Source organism: Micropterus salmoides, unplaced genomic scaffold, assembly GCF_014851395.1.
Source record: "Micropterus salmoides isolate LMB-PRFRI ecotype aquatic unplaced genomic scaffold, ASM1485139v1 Ms_hic_scaffold_10, whole genome shotgun sequence".
NCBI lineage: Eukaryota > Metazoa > Chordata > Actinopteri > Centrarchiformes > Centrarchidae > Micropterus > Micropterus salmoides.
Window position 1 is genome coordinate 29,838,738 of NW_024040041.1, and position 23,011 is coordinate 29,861,748.

The 23,011-nt window shown below is 43.9% G+C and overlaps 1 protein-coding gene across 8 annotated transcripts in view; it reads left to right on the forward strand.

Annotated features, from left to right (window-relative positions):
- LOC119894787 (RNA binding protein fox-1 homolog 3-like) overlaps positions 1–22,791 on the forward strand; it is a 366,346-nt gene extending 343,555 nt beyond the window's left edge. For 7 of the 8 annotated variants that reach the window (XM_038707461.1, XM_038707469.1, XM_038707484.1 and 4 more), the window contains 9 exons: positions 3,665–3,718; positions 6,692–6,784; positions 7,535–7,595; positions 7,684–7,737; positions 12,810–12,942; positions 14,162–14,201; positions 16,559–16,617; positions 19,304–19,382; positions 21,510–22,791. In XM_038707461.1, coding sequence (XP_038563389.1) covers positions 3,665–3,718; positions 6,692–6,784; positions 7,535–7,595; positions 7,684–7,737; positions 12,810–12,942; positions 14,162–14,201; positions 16,559–16,617; positions 19,304–19,382; positions 21,510–21,554 — 618 coding nt within the window. In that variant the 3' untranslated portion in view covers positions 21,555–22,791. The remainder of the gene's footprint in view (positions 1–3,664; positions 3,719–6,691; positions 6,785–7,534; positions 7,596–7,683; positions 7,738–12,809; positions 12,943–14,161; positions 14,202–16,558; positions 16,618–19,303; positions 19,383–21,509) is intronic. The other variant, XM_038707502.1, reaches the window with a different exon arrangement.
- Positions 22,792–23,011: the final 220 nt, after the last annotated feature.

The following is a 23,011-nucleotide window of genomic DNA, read 5'->3' on the forward strand; positions in this document are numbered from 1 at the left end:
TAACTTGGTTGTTATTATTAACAACAAGGAATGATGGATAAAACTATGGAGAAAATAAATGGAACCAACAGTTCACACAAGTGTCAGCTGAAATCAGGACTGAGAAAATAATTTTTCCTGATTACCTATTTAGAGGTTACATATACAGAGTGGTCACCTGCAGACAAATGCAATCAGATTATGTATCAGCACACCAGAGGTTTTCAAGAGAAATTATCTCTCTCTCTCGGCCAATTAATGAGGTTCAGCTCACCCTTGTGTCTCACAAAAGCCTCAATAAGAATTGAATCAAACATCCCCAATTCAATAACAATAATGGATCTGAATGGAGACAATTGCCAAAAATGTACTTTAAATGTTATGCGCTAATTGGACCATTAGAACCCAGAGGCGTTAATTCTCATCGTTATGAAGACAACATCCAGCTGATGATATTAATTACTCGAGAGGCCTGGCTGTGGCTTTATAAATTGTAGACAACATGGCTGCGTCTCTCTCTCTCTTTCTCTCTCTGATTGTTGGCTTTATTGTTCCCAGCTCTGGTGCAGGTCGTGTGGAATCCAAATCGCCTCAGTAATTAGCTCTGAGGCTTTGTGTGCCTGGCCGACGCATGCAGATATACGATACAAAATTGATCACAGCCCACCCAGTCCCCCTCAATCACCCAACTCACCCACGTGTTCCCTGTTCCTTCCTGTTACATGTCCCCCCTTCCTGTCTTGGTGGTTGGCATAGTAGAGGATTGTGGGATTGATTGTCTTGGGTAGAGCTTGGCAAGGAGATAGCTGGTCCGCTCCACCCTCTGACATGGCCTCCACAATGAGCCTTTGTGTGATCAGCGTGTGCAAAGCCTCATCCCTCTAGCTCTAATGGCTTCTGGAGCGCCACCGGCTCACTACACCATTACTGTTTCGCATGAGTGAAACCCACAGACATGCTGCGGGAAGACAGAGGAGCAGGAGACTGGCCCCTACAGCAGAGCAAAGTCCCACCAGGAGCTCCATCTGCTCCTTTACAGCAAAAAGGGAGGAAACCCTCTATGGTGGTGGCAGCAAAGGTTTCACCACCAGCACTGAGCTTCGGAGCTGGCACCCTAAAACAAGAAGGGAGGACCTGGAATGCACCCTGCACGACACAGGATTAAGGATGTGCAGAAACCTGTGAGCCTTTAACGAGGCGCTGAATGAAGGGCTCATTAGGACGACCACAGCGGACCTTAATCAGTAATTAGAAACTGTGATCTCTGAGAGCTAGTAAGTGCGGAGGAAATGAAAACACTCTGTGCGGCACCCGTGCTGCGCTGCTTGAGGGTGCCCTCGTTTGTGCGACTGGGTTATTCAGTAGTGCTTCTCTCAGTGCACGTAAGGGCTCTTACAGCATTCCCCGGAGCAATCAGGACCTCTGCCCTCCCCCTATCCTGCTGTCACACTGACTGCTGTGCCTGAACATTCTCTACACCGGCGCTTTACTTTTTGAATACACGCGGGCTGCTGTAGCTTAATTATAGCTTTCTGAAGAGCTTAAAGATATTGAAGCTAATCAAAGGTGGAGGCACAGTGGCCTTGGTCTTGTTTGTTGCTTCCCACACTTGGAGGCTTAAGGCAGTGAATTGTAATTTAATTTAGGCAAAAGGCAGTAAGTCCACACTGTATCAAAGAACCATACCAGTGTGTTTGTAAATGTTCAACAGCAAATCATGTATACTTTCCATTTTTGCCAACCTTTTTTTAGGATTTACATTGTAATCAGTTTCTAGTACTCCGTAATGTATTTTAAGTGCAGAATGATTCTGCACACTGTTACTTAATAACGACAATGTAATGGAAGCCAGATGGAAATTGCATTTATTACATTTAGTTGTCAGGGACTATGTACAAAAAACAATCTCACACAAGGAGAAGAGATGTACTGTACCACAGAATTGAATGGATAACAATGGCCATTCAAATGTCTTTGATTCAAATGTGGCAGCACAACTTTCAACATGGTCAACTGTAGTACAAAAATAAAATATGTGATAAATGGGGTAAAACTTGCAAAACCACTGGCATGGTCCTTTAACTTGTGCATGCTTGTTTATGGTTTTATTGTCATATTGATGTTGGGTTGTTGTTATAGTCTATGTATGGATGGATCTAGCTACAGCCTCTTAGATGACGTCAGCCTCCCTTGTCCTCCCTCTGGAGACTCCTCCCATTGAAGCTATTGTTTATTGGTGCTGCTGATGCAGCTGTTTCTGTGTATGTGTGTGAATGTGTGAGTGAGTGGGTGGGTGGAGATAGAAGCGCATGAGATCACTGGTGAGCAGCGAGCAGTCCCCTGCGCCATGTGGAAATCCACAAAGACGACTTCCTCTGAAACTAATTAATCGACGCCACAAGCCCATTACGCTCGGTTAAAACAATTAGCATCTGCACATTGCGTGGGGAAAGCATTGTCATCTCAGGCGAGAAAGGGGCATCATGCTGCGATATAAATGGCTGTGCGTGTGATCGAGCCAACGGTTCCCATTTGAATCAATGAAGCTTAGCGCCATATGAGCCAGATGTGTGGAATCTATGGAATCTCCTTACCAGAAAGGACATACAGGGAATGAGATACACCCGGCTGAAACAGAGGAGGTTTTAAATAACCAAGCTTTGTTTTACCTTTAACATGGTGTGGTGAGGTCACTGCATAACCATTTCAAGTGAGAGGGAACGTGCGTTTTCTGCCAACACAAAAACCCTCGCCTCCTCAAGCCCAGTCAACTCACTTCAGCCAGATAATAGCCAGCTCCTCCTAACCCCTATTAGTGGCTCAGTCAAACGATCCATCCATTCCCATTGAGCGTCGACCACATGGAAGGCCCATTTCTTCCCTGTTGTGCCGAAATGAAGGCGACGCGGACCGCTTGACAGGGTAATTACTTTTAATGAAATAATACGGCCATTGTAGACAGCAATTAAAAGTCGCTCTTACTCCACTCATTAGAGGAACTTACAGTTTACTTTCATTCCACTGTTTTCTAATGATCCGAAGGCAGGCCTGTTAAATCGAAAGGCTGGAGCATGTTAACCCCTGGGGACTGGCCCTTAGGTCTGTTGACTGTGAGAGCACACAAACAAAGAGAGAATAAAGAAGAGAGAACAGAGAGAGGCATAAAAAGGATAGAAATGTACACAGAACTGATTCGCCAAACTTTCCACAAGTCAGAGCTCAGTTATCCGCTCAGGAGACTTGAAGAAGTGAGTTTTCCCCAGGTGATCATGAAAGCGGAGGGGGTTTCCATATCAAGACAACATCAAAATATAATCTGATGCTTCTTTTTTTCTCTTTGTGTTAAAACATGTAAGCAAACAAACATCAGAAATGCTGATATGTAATCAAAGAGCCAGTATTTTTACAGATTCTGTGATCTCATTTCATATAGTATTGATAGAAATATAAAAATGCATTAAAGCAGCAGCTACGAGTTCTCTTTTTAAAGTGTGCCAGCCAGCTTCAAGAACTGTTTGCCGAGCTAACAAATGCAAATTGACCACCATTTCCTCACAAAAGTAACATTTCCATATTGCCTTAATGGTTTTTCTTTCTCCAGTCGTTCTTCTCATGAATTCACAGTCAGTGAGGCTTTCTAACTCCATCTCTGCCCCTCTCTTCTCTTTTTCTTTTCTCTCTGCAGCAATTTGGAAAGATTTTAGATGTGGAGATTATCTTTAATGAGCGAGGATCCAAGGTAAGTGAACTAGAACGCCAGCTGCTTCATTACCATGTACTTCTTCTGTTTCCTAATGATGGCATTAGTGTAGTGTGTACATTGGCTGAGAGTAGTGGTCCTTAAGCCTGGTCCTGGAGAGCTGCATCCACCATGGCTCTCTTTCTCTTTCTCCCTCCCTCCCTATTGTTTTTGTTGTTGCAGCTCTAATGCAAGTTGTGAATCATTAGCCCTGTCAATCAATTCATTATTGAGCTGTTTCACAATTCACTTAATCCACCAGCAGGCTGCAGAATTTATGGAATTGAAACTGCTTGTTAAGGGATCGGGTCCTCTTTGAAGCCTATATGTCGGTCCTACAATGTTCAGGTTTTATCATTTTGTTTTTAAATATACGGTAATGTATAAAGAGTAATGTTCTGTGGGAGTTTTTGCAAATAAAATGGCTAATCCTAATTTCAACCCACATTTCAAGCTTTGAACAAACAGACCATCATCTGTTTGCTACAGGGCTGCAGAAATATGGCAAAGAAACTGCAAAAAAAAAACAAACAAACACAAAAAATTACTGTAAGTACTGTTATGCTACAGAGACACCCCAGGCTGCAAATCTTGTACAAAACACGTTTGGTACAGACCCCAACAATTGCCACATCATCTTGATTTTAATAGTTTTTCCAGTGAAAATGAAAATTGTGATGCAAAAATGATCATTCTCGCTAATCTTGAATCATATCGCATTCGTAACATCCATCATTTGTGATTTAAACGGAGCTAGTTAAAGGCTAAGCCTGGCATTATTCTATAACTTTCTGGACAACAAATCCAGTGAAATGACCGAAACTAACAATGTATTAGTCCTTCTTTTAGCACTCCCCTACTCTGTCTGTGGCCCATTAGTTCCTATTGAAGCTGTGGATCTTTAAGAAATGAGCCACACATATCCAAATGTATTCTTTAAAATGCTCAGTATTTTACAAAAAAATGTTTTTAGTAAACGTTACAGGACTAAATAGTTCTGTTGTTCATCCACATCCGGTGCTCCATTAAGTATTTCTGGCAGCATGTATGTGAGATTGAATCAAAATAAACTACTGTGTGTTCATGGTGGCACAATGATGTGTTTTTAATATCTCAATGACACAGATGAATAAAATATTTAGGCTTTATTGAGGGATTTGTTGATATTAACAAAAATATTGAATATAGACTGTCCTATCCTTAATTCAAGTATTACCCTTTAAAATCTCATTTTAACCTCGTCTTTCTGGCACAGCTTTACCCTGTACTTATGCATTTCTAAAATAATCTGAACTCCCTCCTAAACCAAGAATACCAGAAAAATAGCCACAGTGCTGCTGCGTTACTGCAGTATTAGTCTCCTAACCACCTACCATGGACAGGTAAAGCCTGCGGTGGTGTGAACAGCCGAGTGCTACTCATCCAGCCGTTCATTTAATAGAGTGTACTAAGCTCCACAGCTTTCCATTCATAAAAGAGACAGGATCCCTGGCTGGGTGTTGAGGCATGAATACTATTGATTCCCATTCATACCTGGGAGTAGTTTGGGCTCGTATACAGGCATGCATGGAGCCCTGGAACCAGGCGACGCTGCTGCACTCGGCCCCCTCTGCCCAACAAGATTGAGCACCGGATAAACCTGCCTCCTCCGCCGTAACAAGCATTTATTGTTTGTGCCCTACAAAGCCATTACCCATGATGCCTCTCTCTCTCTCTCTCTCTCTCTCTGTGCTACATAATGAACCTACCAGGCCATTAATAAACAATCTATTTCCTATGAAGCTTTGGCAATTTGCATTCAATATGTTTGTCTCCTTTGAAAAATGGTGGCTCCACTCTCCCCTCTTGTAAGCTAATTATTTGTGCATGATAAAAAAAAGATAGACGGGGTAACCACAGTCGGGTGAATGTCCAAAGGATTAATTTTGCCCTCAATTCCTTTTTTGAATTTATTTCTTTATCTCTCTTTCCCCAAGGACAGGTCCCGTGTTATTTATGCTAGGAATAGCAGCCCAGAGATCCTGTGTATGCATACGAGATCACACTGTTCGCCATCTCTCACATGTATTACATCCTCAAGCAATTATCAGGCAGCGCCGGCCATGCTCCCTCTTCCCCTGCCCATACCTCTATATGTATATATATAGAAACCAAAGGAATGGGACTTGTTTGGCCAGCATATCTTAATGCTTTCCTATAGAGCTCAGGTCCAGTATCCCAGTCCACATAACTCAAGGAAGTGACAAACCCCCCAGGGGAGCGAGGGAGACAGAGTTGGGGGGAGGGGGATGGAAATGAGAGGTTGGGTATATTTTGGTCAGGGTTTTAAAGTCAATATCCTCGCTCTTCTCTATCAAAGAGGCTGGTATTTGCAGTGACACCGTTCACTTTTTCACATCAATGGGCCGGTGTAATTTTGCCTCCCTAAAAATGCCCTACTTATTAGAGCAGTGAATTAGAAATAGTCAGAGATCAAGTTAACGTCTTTCTTTGGAGAATTCACACTCACTCCTTCTCCTGTTGCCCACGTCTTCAAAGGGAGACGGGCCGTTTGAGTGGCCGTGCTGCTGAAGTTGTGTAGATAATTATACGACTATTATGGCTGCTAACACAGTGTTTTGCATCCACTGCTTTCTGACATTCACCCGTGGCACCGGTGCTGTGCTGTTTAATTGGGTAAAGTAGGCAGGTTTGTTGGTGTTGTTGTGTGAGGTCATGTCACCGTTATCCTCTCCTCCTCGGATCTCTCTGTTTGCTGTTTCCTGACGCCTCACTAACTGCCTCTAATTAATCTGGCTGCTTACAACTCGACTCTGCTGCCGCTGCTGCTCACCTACTCCTGTCTTCTCACCTCTCTTTCCCTTCTCTCCTCCCTTCCCCTTTCTTTTTTTTCTCTCTGTGTGTGGGTGTGTATGTGTGTCCATCCTTTTCCTTCTCCTTTTTCTCTACTGGTGGCTAACATGGCGCTCCCAGGGCTTTGGGTTTGTAACTTTTGAAACAAGCACAGATGCAGATCGTGCACGGGAGAAACTAAACGGTACAATCGTAGAGGGACGCAAAATAGAGGTGCTTAAATTTTTCCCTTTTCTCATCTTTTTCTACTTCCTGCCTGCTGCCTCAAAACCTACCTATAAACGCATGGTTTAGCATGTGGCTGCTGTGTGTGTTGATGTCTGCATCCCTGAATGTATGCGTGCCTGGATGCATGCATGCATAATGGTGTGTATAACTGGTTCACAGTAGAAAACGGGATCTATACATGTCAACCTGGACACGCTGGTTGTCCATCAATACCTGACAATGTTGAATGAATGCATGCCATCATCCTCTGGGTTCCTGTCAAATCTGAGAAGACCTGCATTCCCCTGTCACCATCGTTTAGTGTTGCCTGCTCTAATTCTGCTCTTGTTTACGATGAGCTGAGCCCCCACTCAGTCATTCTCATCAGGTCAATAGAAGAAATCAAAGCACTGCCTGTGTTTTTCTTTTGGAACCTATTTGTTTATCCAAACAATTACTGAATTTGGAGAATGTTCTTTTTTTTTTGTACCTGTGGGTAATTGATGCATGCTTTCCCCCCCTTTCCAGTAATTTAATAAGCTGTTGAGAATGTAAATGATGAATAAATTCATTAAATGGTGAACCAATCACACAAAAGTGCTACAAACATTTACATAATCATTTATTTATTTATCATTTTTTGAATTTGCCTTTATTTGTATTGGAGTGCTGCTTGCTTTTGGCCCATTCTGCATATCTGGATAGTAAATGCAAAGGTCAGTGATAACAGACCTTGCTTTTTATTGCTTTGAACAGGTGAACAATGCAACAGCACGAGTGATGACAAACAAAAAAGTGGCCAACCCTTACACAAATGGTAAGTGCCAAACTGTATCATAAAACCTGAAAGGTAATATTTCCATTTAGCTCTCATAGTCAGCTGAGGTTCTTTTTTCTTTTACCAGGCTGGAAGCTGAATCCAGTGGTAGGAGCTGTCTATGGTCCTGAACTGTATGCTGGTAAGAGACCTACAGCTTCTGCAGTTAGACTTTTGAGTGTTTTTCTCTCTACCTTCCACTGCATGTACAGCTCCACACCTGAGGCCACTATCAGCCGCAACCAATCCCAATCTGACCCCTGAATTTCTACAATCGGGCTCATCCTGAACCTACTGAACATGAAATTCCCCTCAAATCAAAGTGAATCTGAGAGCGGCCCAGATAAGCAGTGGATGATCCAAGCCCCTCTGAGTGGCTGAGGGAGCCTGAGCCATTGTTTGCGCGGTGTGCAACTGTAAAGCTGAAAAAAATGATTTCAAGAGCAAGCGCCCCTGCAAGTGTTATCAGATTGTGGAGGCCGCTGCTGTGGATGGATTTGCCAAGTGCGCCAGATTGACTTTTACAGAGCTAACCGAATAAGGGAGATTGAGTGAGCGATATTGTTGGCACCTACCCTGTCGAAGGCCGCTATTCCTTCTGGTCTCAGTAATGGAGGAATGAGATGAGCTCAGTGGGGTTTTCCCTATCTCTCTCTCCCTCGACATGCCAGCTTTATTGCTGTATGTTATATGAACCCTTTGCATTTTAATGAGGGGGAAATGGTACTATTTCATTTGGAAGAAGTGCTGAGCACATCGCGCCACTTTAACGGCTTTCCTTTCTGCTCATTAGACTAAAATCTGTTCATTCCCCGGACAGCTTTACGGCGAACCTCTAAATAACTGTCCATGACAGAAAGCAGTCATCTATCATTTTTATTTCATCCCCAACCCCTCACCCCCCTCATGCCTCCCTACGCTGCCCCCCCCCCCGCTTGGTTTCAACATCTTCCCCCGATAATTATTCACACACATAAACATACACATATCCCACTGTAGGCGCATGCACATGCTCAAACATCTGCATTATGCCATGGTCAGGGGAATTTTCACTAAATTAAAAATCTGGACATTAAGTAAGTCTTAACTTGTAAAAACAATCCTTTCTGACCTACACACACACACACACACACACACACACACACACACACACACACACAACACAATTTCCTGCTCTGTTTTTTACATTCGGACCAAAGCATTATAGTATACAGAAATAGATAACCTATGAAGAACTCAGACACTAATACATGTCTCCTCTTTCCTGCGCACTTTCTCCATTTTACACTCACACACACACACATACACACTTCCCAAATCATCTCATAAATCAGAGGGAGTGTGGTCCACCACTCGAGGCAGGGGAAGCAGGAGGGGTTGGGTGATTTATTGGCTGCTAATTTTTCAAGTCGTCTTGACATGGCACTGGAGTTTGCCAAGCCTAAACGACAACATATGCTTGCCAGCTGGGAAGATGGGAAACATAAATAAGAGATACATTTTTGAAACAAAACTGTCCTGATGAGTAGCAAAAGGCCACTCTAGAAAAAAACACCTCTGACCATTCCTTTGACTATGAAGTTCCTCCCCTCCCTGAAAAAAAATCAACAAGAATCAGGTTCGCGGGATTCAGGACGTATTCCAAAATCATTATAGCTATAGTTAATATACTTTTGGTGGGAGTAAAATGGGATATAAAGGCGATTAATCACTGTTTATCAGTCCTCATTTCTGTGCGGGAGATCAGTGAAATTGGGAGCCATAAATCCTGGCTCGGTGACAGCACACTTCGTCTCCATTCGTCCTGGCGCTACAGGTTTATTGTCCTCAAAACCCATTCAGGAGAATGACGGATGAGAGCCTCATGCCGGCTCCCCGTTCTTAACCTCTTCCAGGGTAGATAGGCCCCTCCTACTGATGGAGGAGGGGGGCAAGGAGTAGCTGGTAGAGTACAGGCAGGCGGCGCCAACCTCGAGTCCATGTCCTCTGTTGCCACCTAACACCCAAACCTCCCCCAGAGCCCTGGTAGGGGGAGGAGGGGTTATTGGTCCAGGAAAGAGGAGCAAGGTGGTTGGGTTCCCAGTCAAATGGAGGTATTGGCAATAAAACATGGCAGTGGCACAAATCATGGTGTGTTGTAGCTGGTAGGCATCCAGTATCTGTGCTCACCTTTGTCCCCTTTTACTTGCACTGATCTGGTTTATATGAAAACTTTAGTAGAGCAAACCCCAGAATATGTCCTCAGCTGCCTGCCTCTATATAGGTCTCTCCTTATATATAACAACAACCATCTGACTGTCTTTGCCTTGGTCCCTTTAAAGTGACACATGCATATGTGTCAGTGTATTTTAAAAAAAATATTTAAATAAATGTACATTAACCTATGTACACATATGTATTTGTATATATGTATACATGCACACATATGGATCAGGGTAATCATTTTTACATTAACACACTTGTTATGAAATAACAAAATACGTGCAGAGATTAATATTATATCAAAACATAGAAAATGGAATTAAATAAATAACTAAAAACATTCGGAGGAAGATCTGTTTACCCCATTTTACAATAATTGGCAAAGTTTTCTGGATTATTCCTCATGGTGGATGTTTTCAGCACCATGGACAGCTGCCACCTAGAAATCCCTTCATATGGCCAGTCCCCTCAGGCTAACAGAGAGAGACTTTCCACTGCAGCTAATTCCTAAGGAGATGGGAGACGAGTAGTTTTTCATTCAGTGGTTCATGTTTTCTGCTACTAAGGTGGAGTTTTTCTTGAGGACTTGTGAAAAGCTACCAGCTGTGTAAATGACAGAAAAGAAAGGCTAATTGCCATCTTAATATATGTAGACAGATCCTTTCATTGTTGGAGTGTACGTTAGGGGGGTAATTAAGCTCCAGACTCTTGATTAGATTAAGCTGTTTTTGGTCCCCAGTGCGTGGATTAAGTGCTCATTGCCCGATGTATTTTAGCAGGAAGTATTAGAGAGATCAACCTTGTGGAAAATCAGATCTTTCTTTATGGGAGCCGGTTATGACCCCATCATTGGCACAGAGCTGGATTACCTCAGGTCCAACTGGCTCTGCAGGTATTGAGCTTCTCTCAAGTTGACACATATGACATATGAGGTGCAGCGTGACCCTGCCGCCCTCCAGCACATAACTCATATTTTCTCCAGCCCCCCTCCCGGAAAAGGTGTTTGACTTTGGTGGCTAGACCAGGTTTGTGCTCTCATACACTGTGGCTGTTGTTGCTTTTCACAGGCTTACCAAGGTGTGACAGTGCCTTTGATTTATGGGTTATTATTGAAGCAGTGTAGCCTATCGCCAACTCATTATAAGTTTACATTCACATACATCACGGCATGCATATTGCATACATATTTCCAAAAAGGAAAGAAGGAACCAATTGGACTTTCTGGGGCCCAGAAATAGAAGAAATTTGTTAAGAGTGGAAAAAAACACCTCAGAAACTATCAAAGAGGATTGTTTTTGCCCTTTAGCAACTGCACTCAGATGTCCACTGCTCCAAAAAAAAGAGACTAATTTAAATGTCAAGGTCAGCATTATAAATCACTTGGGGGAAAGGGGGCACCCTGCGAGTCCAGGCAGTCTATTGGTATGTTGGCAGCAAACAAAGTGCCATGCACCTTGGTGGGTGTGTGGATGGGGGCTATGGGGGCGTTACTTGGCCAAATGAGACGCAGAGTTTGAATATGTGTGCGGACCCACTAATGGAGCGTGATGTTAATGGCAGAAGACATTAAACCTGGCTCTCTGTGTTTTTAAAAGCACCACTAATCTGTCTCCCTGTCAGCTTTATTGAAGCAGCGGGGCTAGGGTGTGCATCGTTCATTAGGATGCTCACTGGCCTCGTCCACCTGCAGGGTTAACGCTGCACACGGCACAGTAACGCCGGGCCGTCACTCCCCGGGCAGAAACATATACGCCACTGATTAAATACGAGCTACCATGGATCTTCATTGCAGTCTAGTTTATCTGCGATTGCGAGGGACTGCTGTCGTCTCCTTTGTGGCAGAGGGTTCATCTAAAACACATTGGATACAAGTTATTAACCTCTGTTACTCACCCCGGCTGAGCCACCCCCACCCCAGCCCCAACAAGACCAGACAGGAGCTTCACAGCTCCCCGTCACAGAGTGATCTCTGCTTGGGGAAACTGAAGTGGTCTGTTATGAATTCACCCAAAACATGTCATGGAAATGAATAAAGAAGAATAAGGTGAGGGTAGGGTGATGAGGGGGCGTTGCTGGGGCTGAAGAATAATGGGGATGACTGTGTTGTGATGGACTAGGCATTGGGGGAGGGAGAGAGGGTAAAGAACAGAGGGATGGAGGATGTGAGGGAATTTTGAATAGGAGGCCAACTTAATCATGTCTAGAGATCTGTGTTTTTGTATGCACCTCCACAGCTTGTAATCAGACAGCCTCTGGACTGATTGAAGGTTAAGTAGAGAGTTGAGGATCACATCATCTGTACTCTAATCTGTGACCAGGAACATTTTGTTGCACCATCACTCCAACCCTTAGTACTCACCCCGACGACTTTCGCCCCAACCCTCCCTTCCTGATTCACTGGTAGCCGTCAGCAGAGAACATATTTAGCTGTGTGATTGGCTAAAGATGGTCCCAGATGGGTTTTCGAGATGGGGGTCATGCCGAGGTTTGGGCCTTGGCTGTCCGGCCCATCTGCTCCATTTACCCCTAGGGAAAGTTCTGAACATCTAGTCAGGTCTAGAACAACATTCACCTCCCATTTGACTCTACCAAACACCTAGAAACGCCCTCTACCTCTCCCCGTCCACCTCCCACTGTTCTCCTTGCTGCTAGCCCATTGTGTCTAAACTATGCAAAAGCCGTGGTGCGAAACTAGTGGTATTGCATCCATTACCTGCCTATGCTTCAAGGCTGCCCCTCGCCAGGCATCAGGAAAGGATGCGTACAGCAAATGTGGATCCTTGCTGAGTACGGCACAAAGCAGCGAGCTGGGAAAGGGGAGAGTGCTCGATGAGGCGCACCTAGAAAAGATTAAATCTATTGTTTCCTTGTCTTCCCCATAATGCATTCTGTCATAGGGAAAGCAGTGCCACACGTCTCTCTCTAATGTATTCTGTCATAAGGTAAGCAATGCCAAGTCGAGGATGCTCTCTGAAAGTCATTTTCTCTTCTCTTGTGTGTTTCCTTCCATAGTTACAGGGTTTCCCTACCCTGCCACAGGCGCTACGGTGGCCTATAGGGGTGCCCACTTGCGAGGTCGGGGGCGGGCTGTGTACAACACATTCCGCACAGCTCCACCACCACCACCAATCCCAGCTTACGGAGCGTGAGTATTGAATTTCTAACCCAAATCTAGAACACAACAATGAGCGCTTCAGACAGTCCCAGACTTTTAGTTGTGTTCATGCTGTAGTGTGTGTGACTGGATACAAGACTTTCCTGCTCCAATTACATGTTTGAATGCACATGCTGGAGCTGTACTATAATTGAATTTCTGTCTAAATGTATTTATGTGTGTGTATTAGTCATTTCAAAGAAGATATTTATGTGATTATGTCTCAAGACCATGCACGTTATGTTCAACAGGGGAGTGGGGTAATAAGTGTGATATATTCTTTTGTCCTAATTGTATTATTAGTGGGGATTATTAGTGGGATCAGACCGTGCATTTTCAATATTGGAAAACTGATCAAACACATTAGAGGTAAACTAATGTTAACCCAAGTTTATTAAAATTATACTGGTCATCGGGTGTTTCTGTCCATTAATTTGTTATTCTTCCTAGAGAGGTCTTTGGGGAGTAAAATTATTGTTAGTATCTAGGTATGTGCATGCCCTAACTCTCCCTTACATTTGTATGATGTCTGTTGAGAAAGGAGGAACTAACAAAGCCATAGGGAGAGCTGTAGAGAGCTGAGATAGCGTATTACTGGGCAGATCTCACTGGACTGTGACCAGGGCCTATGTTGATCTCCTGGCTTTGTGCAGCCCTGCCTCACACTCGTCTCTTATCAGCAGTGGTCTGTGTGGCCGTGGGAGAGGTCTGACGGAGGCAGGCCGAGGGCCCAGTATAGCTGTCTATCTGTGATTAGATCAGGATCCTTCTTACTGCAGAGAGACTCGCTGCTGAAGCCGGGACTGGAAATCCCACGTCCCCTTTCCCCTCCCTCCCACTCCAGGGCCCTTTGCTACCAATGGCAGCTGGTTGATTTATATAGCGGAGTCATGTGACGGAGCTCCTTCGCTGCCTTCCTTTGTCCTCCCCTCTTCTCCCCACCACCACCAGTTCTCCTGACAACACTGCTGCAACTGGAAAGACAAACAATTTTACCAGAGCAGAAAATTGGACGGGGATGTGAAACGGTTGCACTTTTCGCTTTAATGTGTCATTCATTATTTGTGGTACAGTACACTAACGCTGCTAAGAGCTGACCCCGCAGACCCACAAATGGTTGAAATAGGAAGAACGTCAGTTGCAGAGATTCAGTAGGGTAGCATCTACACCAAATCAACTAACGTGTCGCTCCTTTTCTCTAATTTCACAGGGTGGTGTACCAAGATGGCTTCTATGGTGCAGAGATCTATGTAAGTACAGTTGGCTTTTCCTCGTGCCTTCTTAGATGAAACAGAAGTAAAGCAGACAAAAAGCCCAGCCCTGGAGACAAAAACGTGATCTCTTCACCCCCCAGCGTTCTCCCAGCCTCAGTGCCAAGCCGGCGTCGATTAGGACCCTGTCTGCTGTGCCAAGAAACCCAACAACAAAATTTAAAACCCCCTCAGCTCCTCCCTCCTCTCTCTCTTCGCTCTTCCTATGATCTCAGACTTTGGCAAAGAGGCAGTACCAGGCTCAGTGTCCCGTGTCAAGTTAGGTCATTTCTTACTTTAGATTTGTCTGGATTTTTGAGGTGGCTTGTCTTCGGCAGCCCCCCCCCCCCGCTACCTCTTTCCTCCTCTCTCCTGTTTTGCATTTGTGTACACTCAGAGGGTTTGGCTGGGACATCCCTGCCTGCCCCAGGGGCTCTGTGCAGGCCTGAGTGGAGCCGGTTCCTCCCAGCCATCACCATGTGGAAGATAAGAGGAGCAGTAGCAGATAAAGGGATTAGCCGTCCCTCTGGAGATGTCCATGCAGGCAGGGTCACATCAGGGGCTGGCCCTGCTGCACGTCGTCCTTGACAGAGAAAAGCATGGACGCTGTGGAGATAATGCTGAAATTACCACGCTGCCCCACTTTGACATTAGTCCAAACGTTTGTGGGAGGATGTAATTTGTCCCTTTGATTCTGCTGCTCTTTTTCTCTGCCACCGTCTGCCGAGATAGCAAGATGACAGTGGGCACATCAGCACAGTTTCTTCTCACTTTCACCCAGACGACGACCAGTCTCTGGAAACGAATTGTTGAACCCCAGTGATATATGACTTACACACCAGCCTGCATGATGGGACTGTATTTCACTGGTTTTTATTGTAGCAGCATCCACCACCGTAGACGAGACAGGAGCTGTATTCTGAGTGATACGCTTTGTCTCTCACACTTGTTCAGCCACCTCCAGCTAATTCCTGCACCCCGATGTCCCTTGACCAAGGCCTGGCCAGGTTGGTCCATCACTCAACCCGTCATGCCAGCCCCTGGTGCTTTACTGTCATTAGTTTTGGCACTGGCCACTGCACTGCTTCAGACGGGCTGAGTGTGCGTGAAGGTCTCGAGTGACCAAGAGGAAGCTGTCCCTTAGCCCTCAATGTCCTACACAATCACTCCGTGGACACTAGCTTGCTGTCAAAATCAGCGGGATGATGTGCTGAAGCTTCCTTTTGGAAATAGATGCTAATACATTGGCAGAAAGGGAAACTGGATGCATACACATTTAAATATACACTACATATATTGCTTGTGCTAATACATATGCATGCATGCGCCTCAATGTAGAAACACACATGAGCGCACACATACACGAATGCACAAACACACCCCGCACGACAATATAACAAATGTGCTGCACTGTTGTGTGCAAGATTTGACAATGTGGGAGAGTGATTTATTGGTCCGTGTTTGTTCAGGCTGTTGCTGTAATCAGCACAGTCCCAAGGCATGGCTGTCCCACAGGAAGTCATCTGCCTCAAGTGCTGTGACTTCCTGTCTCCGTGGAAAACCTTGAGGGGAACTGGGAGAGCGCGATTCAATTGCTGTGGCCCCTGACCTGATTTCACGAGCAGCCGCGGCTGCGACCATCACACCGTTGCCTCTCTGCACCACTCTTCATCAGACGTCTTCCCCCCCTTGAGTTTAAAAATGAATGAAAACATGCATTATTAAAAGCCACCTATCCACCGTATGGACGCAGATGGGCACACACTCCACTGGCACTAATAGAAAAACAGTGGGAGAACAGCTTCATTTTTCAAAGAGAGTAATAGCAGCACTCCACAATGAAGTCTTTAATTCCTTCCCCACTCTGGCAAATGAATACAGCGGTCCTGACTCCCCAACGGTCCAACCGTCTTCTGCCTTCTTACCTCATTTGTGAGACAGGGGGGTCGTGTAAAGGAAAAAGGGGCTCTTCAATAATGTAGCGGCAGAACCTCCTCAATCTTAAAATGGGCTGAATTTGGGAGGTTGGCTCACGTGGCCTCTGTTATGGTGTTGCTGCTATTCAGATGAGTCTCTACTGTGACAATGACTCTGCTGCCTCTCGGATCATCATTCATTGCCCTGTTGCCACCACTTGCCTAATACACCATATATCAAACAGCACCCTCTGGTGTCTGAAAGGGAACCTGCAGGTGGGGAATATGGGCTTTTGATCAAAATACTGTGCAGTGACATTTAACCATTAAGGCAATTTAAAGCTCCATGTCTGTATTGTTGTTTGCTTGTGTCTCTGAGATCTAACCTTTCTCTGTGCAGGTTGAGCTTAATCATTGATTAACACTCTGGTATTTTTACAGGGTGGCTATGCAGCATACAGATTTGCCCAGCCCACCACCACCGCTGCTTACAGTGACAGGTGAGAATCCCCTTCATCCAATTTTCATGTTTTTTAAGTGGCCTGCATTGAAATTCATCTTTATGTACCGTTATCTACAAAGACTGGTGAATGTTGAAAGTGTCGCATGCCTCAACAGTCCCAGATCTGAAACACCTTATTAGGTTAACGTATCTTTAATGTCTGGGTCCGTTTGGTTAGTTTCTCTTATTTCCATCAAACATAAACAATGTCATGTCAAGAGTTTAAATTGCATATTCATAGAACATTTAATTAAAAACAAAACAGCATGAGCAAGAACCTTTGTTAAGCTACTATTTTGCATGTGTTCAAGGAAACACAGATCCATCGTAGAGCAGGCAGAGATTGCATTTTCCCCCACCAGCAGCAGGCAGAGGAAACAGAATGTAATGCTGTGAAAACACGTGTTTAGTTTAGAGTAAAATGATAGACACATCTATACAATATTAATTTAAAACAACAAGTTGATCCTGCAGGCTGTCAAATAGAGGAAATTACTGACTGAAGTAGAAATAGATGAGAAAGATTGAAGGAAAACGGGTACACTGAAAAACACACTTCATCACAAAATAAGTCGTGGAATGTAGTTAACATCACAAAATGATAACTAGCAATGTAGAAGTAGAAGGGTGGATTTTTGGTTAAATAACTACAGTGCTTTCCTAACATAAAGCAACACATCTACCGGCCAGTCGTAGATGGAGAGTGTATGTGATGGATGGAGGGCTGCTTCACCAGCACTTCTATATTTTTAATATTCTGTGTAGGTTATTTGAGGTTTCTTAGGGTTTTTCTTCCTCCCCAGTTATCTTATCTATTAGGCAAACCGCCGTATTCTTTTTAGCTTGGAGCTAAAGAACACACAAAAAAAAGACTAACCTTGTTGGACTCGATGAGAAAAGCAGTGATATATGTCGTGACTCTCTGCTTGTGATGGGAGAGTGGGTATATCACTGCGGTATTTATGAATGGCCTCAGGTCTGCGGAGGGGAGGTAGGGAGACAGAGAGAAGGAGAGATGGACCAGCAGGAACTCTATCACTTCTGAGTGATGTCACTCTGGTTCAGGTGTGCTCCGTTTGAGGAGGCGTCGCTGATTCATTTCGGCCCCTGAAAGCCGTTGTCAGCCGGGATGTGGGCTGGTTTGGGAATCTAATCTGGGAAGGATTGAGCATGTCACTTGTGATAACGTACACCCTGCCTGAGAGCCTGAAGATCATATCGATAATGTAAGATTTATCAGGCCTCGCCGCGGCTCGAATTATGAGCAGCCGTGCTCGGCAAGAGCAGAAATTGGACAGCAGCTTTTTTTCTCTCCCAGAGTGATTTAATTCCTGTTTCTCTTGCCTATACTTTTCCCTGAGATTTAATGTAATTCACCCCCAAGTTGTTTGTTTTGCTTTGTCTGTTTGTTTCCTTTTGAATAAGCGGTCATGCCCATTGGATCAATAGGAGTTTGTCGGTATTGTCTCAGCAATACCTTATCAGACTTAACAGCGGAGCAGTCAGCCAATCATAAAGAGAGGTCACCAGGATTGTGGAAGGCGTGTGAAACCCCTGCAAAATATGAAACATTTATTATCTGAAAAGCCTACAGTGCTCACTGGCTGCATTACCAAAGCCCTTTAAGTAACTAAACAGAGTTCATACCAGTGAGTCTGATGTATCAAAGTGGCCTTGTGAGGAGCCAGTCACATTGTAGAAACCCTGCTGGCTTCCAGTCAGCTCTGTTGAGGCTCTGTGACATTGCACAGGGTGGTTTGACCTGCTGGTCGTCAGCAGTGCCACTCTGGTGAGAGTAATTTTGTAGATATATTAGCCTTAGAGGGCCTGTGGGGTTCGGTGCTCACTGAAGATAAGAGGACCACGGAGACTTCCCCTGACCATCTCGTGGCACCGGCCTCCTCCCCAAGGAGCCGAGACAGCCTTTCTGATTTCATGTCCTGCTCACTGACCTTGGGTGCTGCTGGACTTAAATGGGTCGAGCCATATTTAGATCTTATATAACTCAATGTAGCTCATGCGAAAGGCATGAATGCTGTATGTCTTGTTGTCTCCTTTAGGAGAATTTCTTCCTCTCTCCACTTTTTTTATTCCTGGTTGATTTGGTGCCCTCAGTCCTTGGCTGGGTGTGCCTTATCTGCTCCGTGCAGACCCTCATTTGCAAGCGAGCATTGAAAAAAAAAAAAAACAGGCAAGTAAATAGAGGAATATGTGAAGTCGAATAAATAAATAAATAAGGCAGACACATCTTGTCCTGTCTCAGAAGGAAATTGGAAGGATTAGTTCCAAACCAGCAACAATGAAAAGACAGGGGCGTGAGCCCAGTGTGCAGCCTGGGTAAACAAGAACAGGGTGAGAGACCAAGCCCTCCAGCACCAACTGTGTTTCCCTCTCTGCATCTTTCTTCCGTCTCTCTCTCTCTGCGCTCATTACTTATTCCATCCACCCAATCAAGATGACAATGAAAAGACAAGTATAATTCACCAACCTTTGAACTCCCCTTTTTGAACCACCTTGTATAATGTAGGAAGCCCAGGAGGCCGAGGAGGGAAATAATTGATTGTGTTAGAGACTTGAAAGAGTTGACTTGAGGGGTTGAGCATTAAACAAGCATGCATAAATGTTCTGCTCTCCTTGTCAATGATAGATCAATGACTGTGTTCTCTGTGCCTCCTGTTGTGCAGCTATGGCAGAGTCTATGCAACAGCAGACCCCTACCACCACACGATTGGCCCTGCCGCCACATACAGTGTGGGAACTATGGTAAGTCTATGAGACCACCGCCCAATTCTGTCTGCACCTTGTTTGAAACATCACGAGCTACCACGCACACACGACTCACACTCCAAAATAAAGACCAGAGGCTGTAGCGGTCACTGGTTTTTATTTCTGTATTTATTCATCAAATGATTTAGTTTTTGTCATGCTATCTGGCACACCCTAGTGGAGCTGATCAGTACTGTAAAACCCAGGCATGTGGAAATTGGCTCACACACTTAGGGCAATAAACTTATATTATGCCACGCAAGCTCACCTCATGCAATATTCATTTGACACGAGTTCCTTCTGAAATGAGAATGAGTGATTACTGCAGTGAGTTTTTAACATAATCTTTGCATCTTACATAACAACTACATTTCCAAGCTTTCTGTTCATTCTACATCATTCAACTCGCTACAGAGTGAGTTGGATTTTTATTTTTTTTTTTCATTCAGCCAAACCAAACTTGAAGGGATGAAGTTGAATTGTTAATGTCTGTTTTTAGCTAGCTTTTGCAGCTACTGTAACATCAAAGATGAAAAGTGATGATAAATATAAAAGCATCTTTTTTGAGGCAGAGAGAGTTTCTCTTTGGTTTTGTTTTATGATGATGAGGGGATGGGACCGGGCTCACAGACCAAACCTAGAGATTAAGGATCATCAAACGCATGCAGCAGTGTGCCGTGGGACATAAAAGAGAGAGCAAGACGGGGGGAGGGAGGGAGTAGTCTCGCCCTTCATTCCTGCCCACAAGCTTGATCGGAGGGGTGCTCTCTGCAAGAGGAATGAGAAATTTACAATTCCGGCATGCATGCGATTTTTCAACAACATAAAAAAAACGTACAGTTCCCCGGTGCAGCTGCTAGCTAAAAGCTTTCATTAATTAAGACATTTCTTTTCCCTCTTCATTTACTTAATTAAAAAATGTGCTTGAATGTTTTTTATTCTTTATTCTTTATTCTTTTTCCTCCAAATTTCCTTCCATTTCTCTGACACTTTGTTCGTCCTCTCGATGAAAGTAGAAGACAGGATTTGGCCCCCAAAAATATCGGAGCTAATGTTGTGTGTGTTCGGAGCTCAGGGAGCTAACACAGACTAGAGAGGGTGTGTGTGTGTGTGTTCATGTGGTGTACTGAACAAATGGCAAAGCTACTGGGAGATGGGCTGTGGTGAGGCCGACATCGAATAAACTCGTGAGCGAAACAGAAAAAGACCAGTTTGGTTTCTAATTCTTTAATCATATTTGATGAATGGTTTCCCAGCAGAGAGGAGTCATTTTTGCATTTAAAAGCTATACAATAATTAGTTCCTCTGAGGCTGGAAATTCTCTTTACTCATTTCCAGCATACAGAAGTATCTCATATGGATGAAAGTTTTCTACAAGCAAGAGGGTTCCCCGAAATTAGGCAAAATTAGCCTTTGAAGACATTCAGTAGCCTTTGGAGTTTGTCTGAATTCCCAACTGCAGCAGAGCCACCGAAAGATGAGAAGAGAGACCGTGTGTGTGTGTGTGCGTGCGCATGTGCAGGTGTGCATGCATAGGCCCACATGCATGCTTTATTTGTGTGTCTGCCCTAGATATCTTGAGCATGGTGCTAAATCTAAGGGCTAATATCCTGTGGTGGTTTGCCAGAAAGGTGCAGACACCTCCGCTAGACTTGAAAAGGAGCAGTGATTAAACCTCTCTGAACCTATTCTGCTTTGGGTGAATCTCTGTTATTGTTAGAGCCTGAAAAGCACTGGTTTTCCTCAAGTAAAAAGGCACAACATCTTTAAATGTATTACTTAAAGTAATTGGATAAAGACAACACGTAACCCTGGCCCAGTGTTTCTAGGATTATCTATCTTTTTGCTATGCTACTATATAAAAAAACAACTTCTTTTCTATCAACTGCAGCAATCAAGCTCCAACTCCACCAATCCACCTTAACTCGTGACCCTGTTCCTAACACACACTCCAATTATTGGCATAAATACATCAAACTATCAATCCGCCTCATGATCATTTAAATATGGAAACCGATATAAATAACTTACATGGAAAAAGGAAGGAAATTTGTGGAGAAAGAGAAACCGACTAAAGCTGTCACCTGAATACTGATTGGTACTTTTTCATCTTTGATGTTGCAGGCTAGCCTATACAGAGGAGGGTACAGTCGCTTCACTCCCTACTAAAAGAAAGAAAAAAAGACAGAGACATTACCCCAACAAACAAACAAAAAACAATCTAAAAAAAAAGACAAACTCAAAACAAGCAAACACCCGGTCCTTGGTGGAGAGCTAAATCAAACAAAAAGCTTCCAGGTCCTAATGCTGAGCCCCTCCCCTGACACCCTCTCAAGCCGATATTTCTACAGCAACCTATTTGATGTCATCATTGGTCTGCTATTGTTTTTTTTTTGTATTCATTTTGTGCTTTTGGTTTTCTTTTGGAAAGTTTTATGCACATATGCATTACCTTGATTGCTGAATATGGGTGCTGTGTCACCATAACCAATGTGAGCCTACTGCAGCACGCATGATGCATGCTCAGAGGTGTGTGTATGCAGCCGCTGTCATCTGACTAAGAATATACTAGGGCATTTTTATGATGTTTACATGACAAACAGGAAACATACTGGGTCTGATCACATAAACACTTATCACTGATCCATCCCAGTTAATTATTTTTTACTTTTATCTTCCATTTAAGATGCAGAAATAAAGAGATCAGTCCACACGGTGACTACATGCCTTGGTAATTCTTAGTTCAAAGACAGCACTGCTCTGATTGCTTTTGTTTTCCTTTAAAAGTTGGACTGTCCTACTGTTGTGCACTTGTGCGTTACATGCTGTACTATGTGGTATGACAGCATGCAGAGTAAAGGGTTACACATTTTCTGTCTTGGGCTCACAATGCTCATACTGCAGCTCAGTCTCCTGCAAATTACTGTACGTTTGTATGCAACTGTTCTGCATTGGCGGTTATGTTTTAGGGGGAACGCTGGCCGGGTTATGTTCAGGGACAAAGTTGCGTAGCATTTCAAATGAGTACAGCCAAAGGTAAATATGTGGGGATGAGCGTTTGTCTTTCCCGCCATCAACTGGGGTTCACATCTTGTCTCATCCCTGTTTGGTAAATGGCCACGTCTTTTAAACTTCTCTCCCCTAGTTTGTAACACTGAAATTGGATAGACAGACTGATGACATCATTAGTGTTATTTTTTCAGACTTTATAAGGTTCCTCCAGAACAACAGAAGACATTATACAAGTGTTTTCATAGGGCAAATAGTTCCCCTAATAAAGAGTGAATTTAAAAAAATATATATATAGTGTAGAAATTATAGATTTTTAAAACGTTGGCACTGAATGTTTTGCAGTTTGTAAGATTATATGTATATCTGTCTGATACGTTGAGTTTACCTAAAAAGTTTAGTTAAAAAGTTTAGTTTTTGTGTTAGTACTCATGTGTCTACTCCGTGAAATGGTACATTTTGTAGTTATATTGTGATATTGTTGTATGGGCATGAATTATATTTAATGCTGCTTGAAATAATTTGATGAAAGAAAATACACATAAATATGGAGGAGCAGGACCTAGCTATATAAAGCAGTCCAGAGGCTGTAGCTTGTAAATAGGATTTATTGCAAG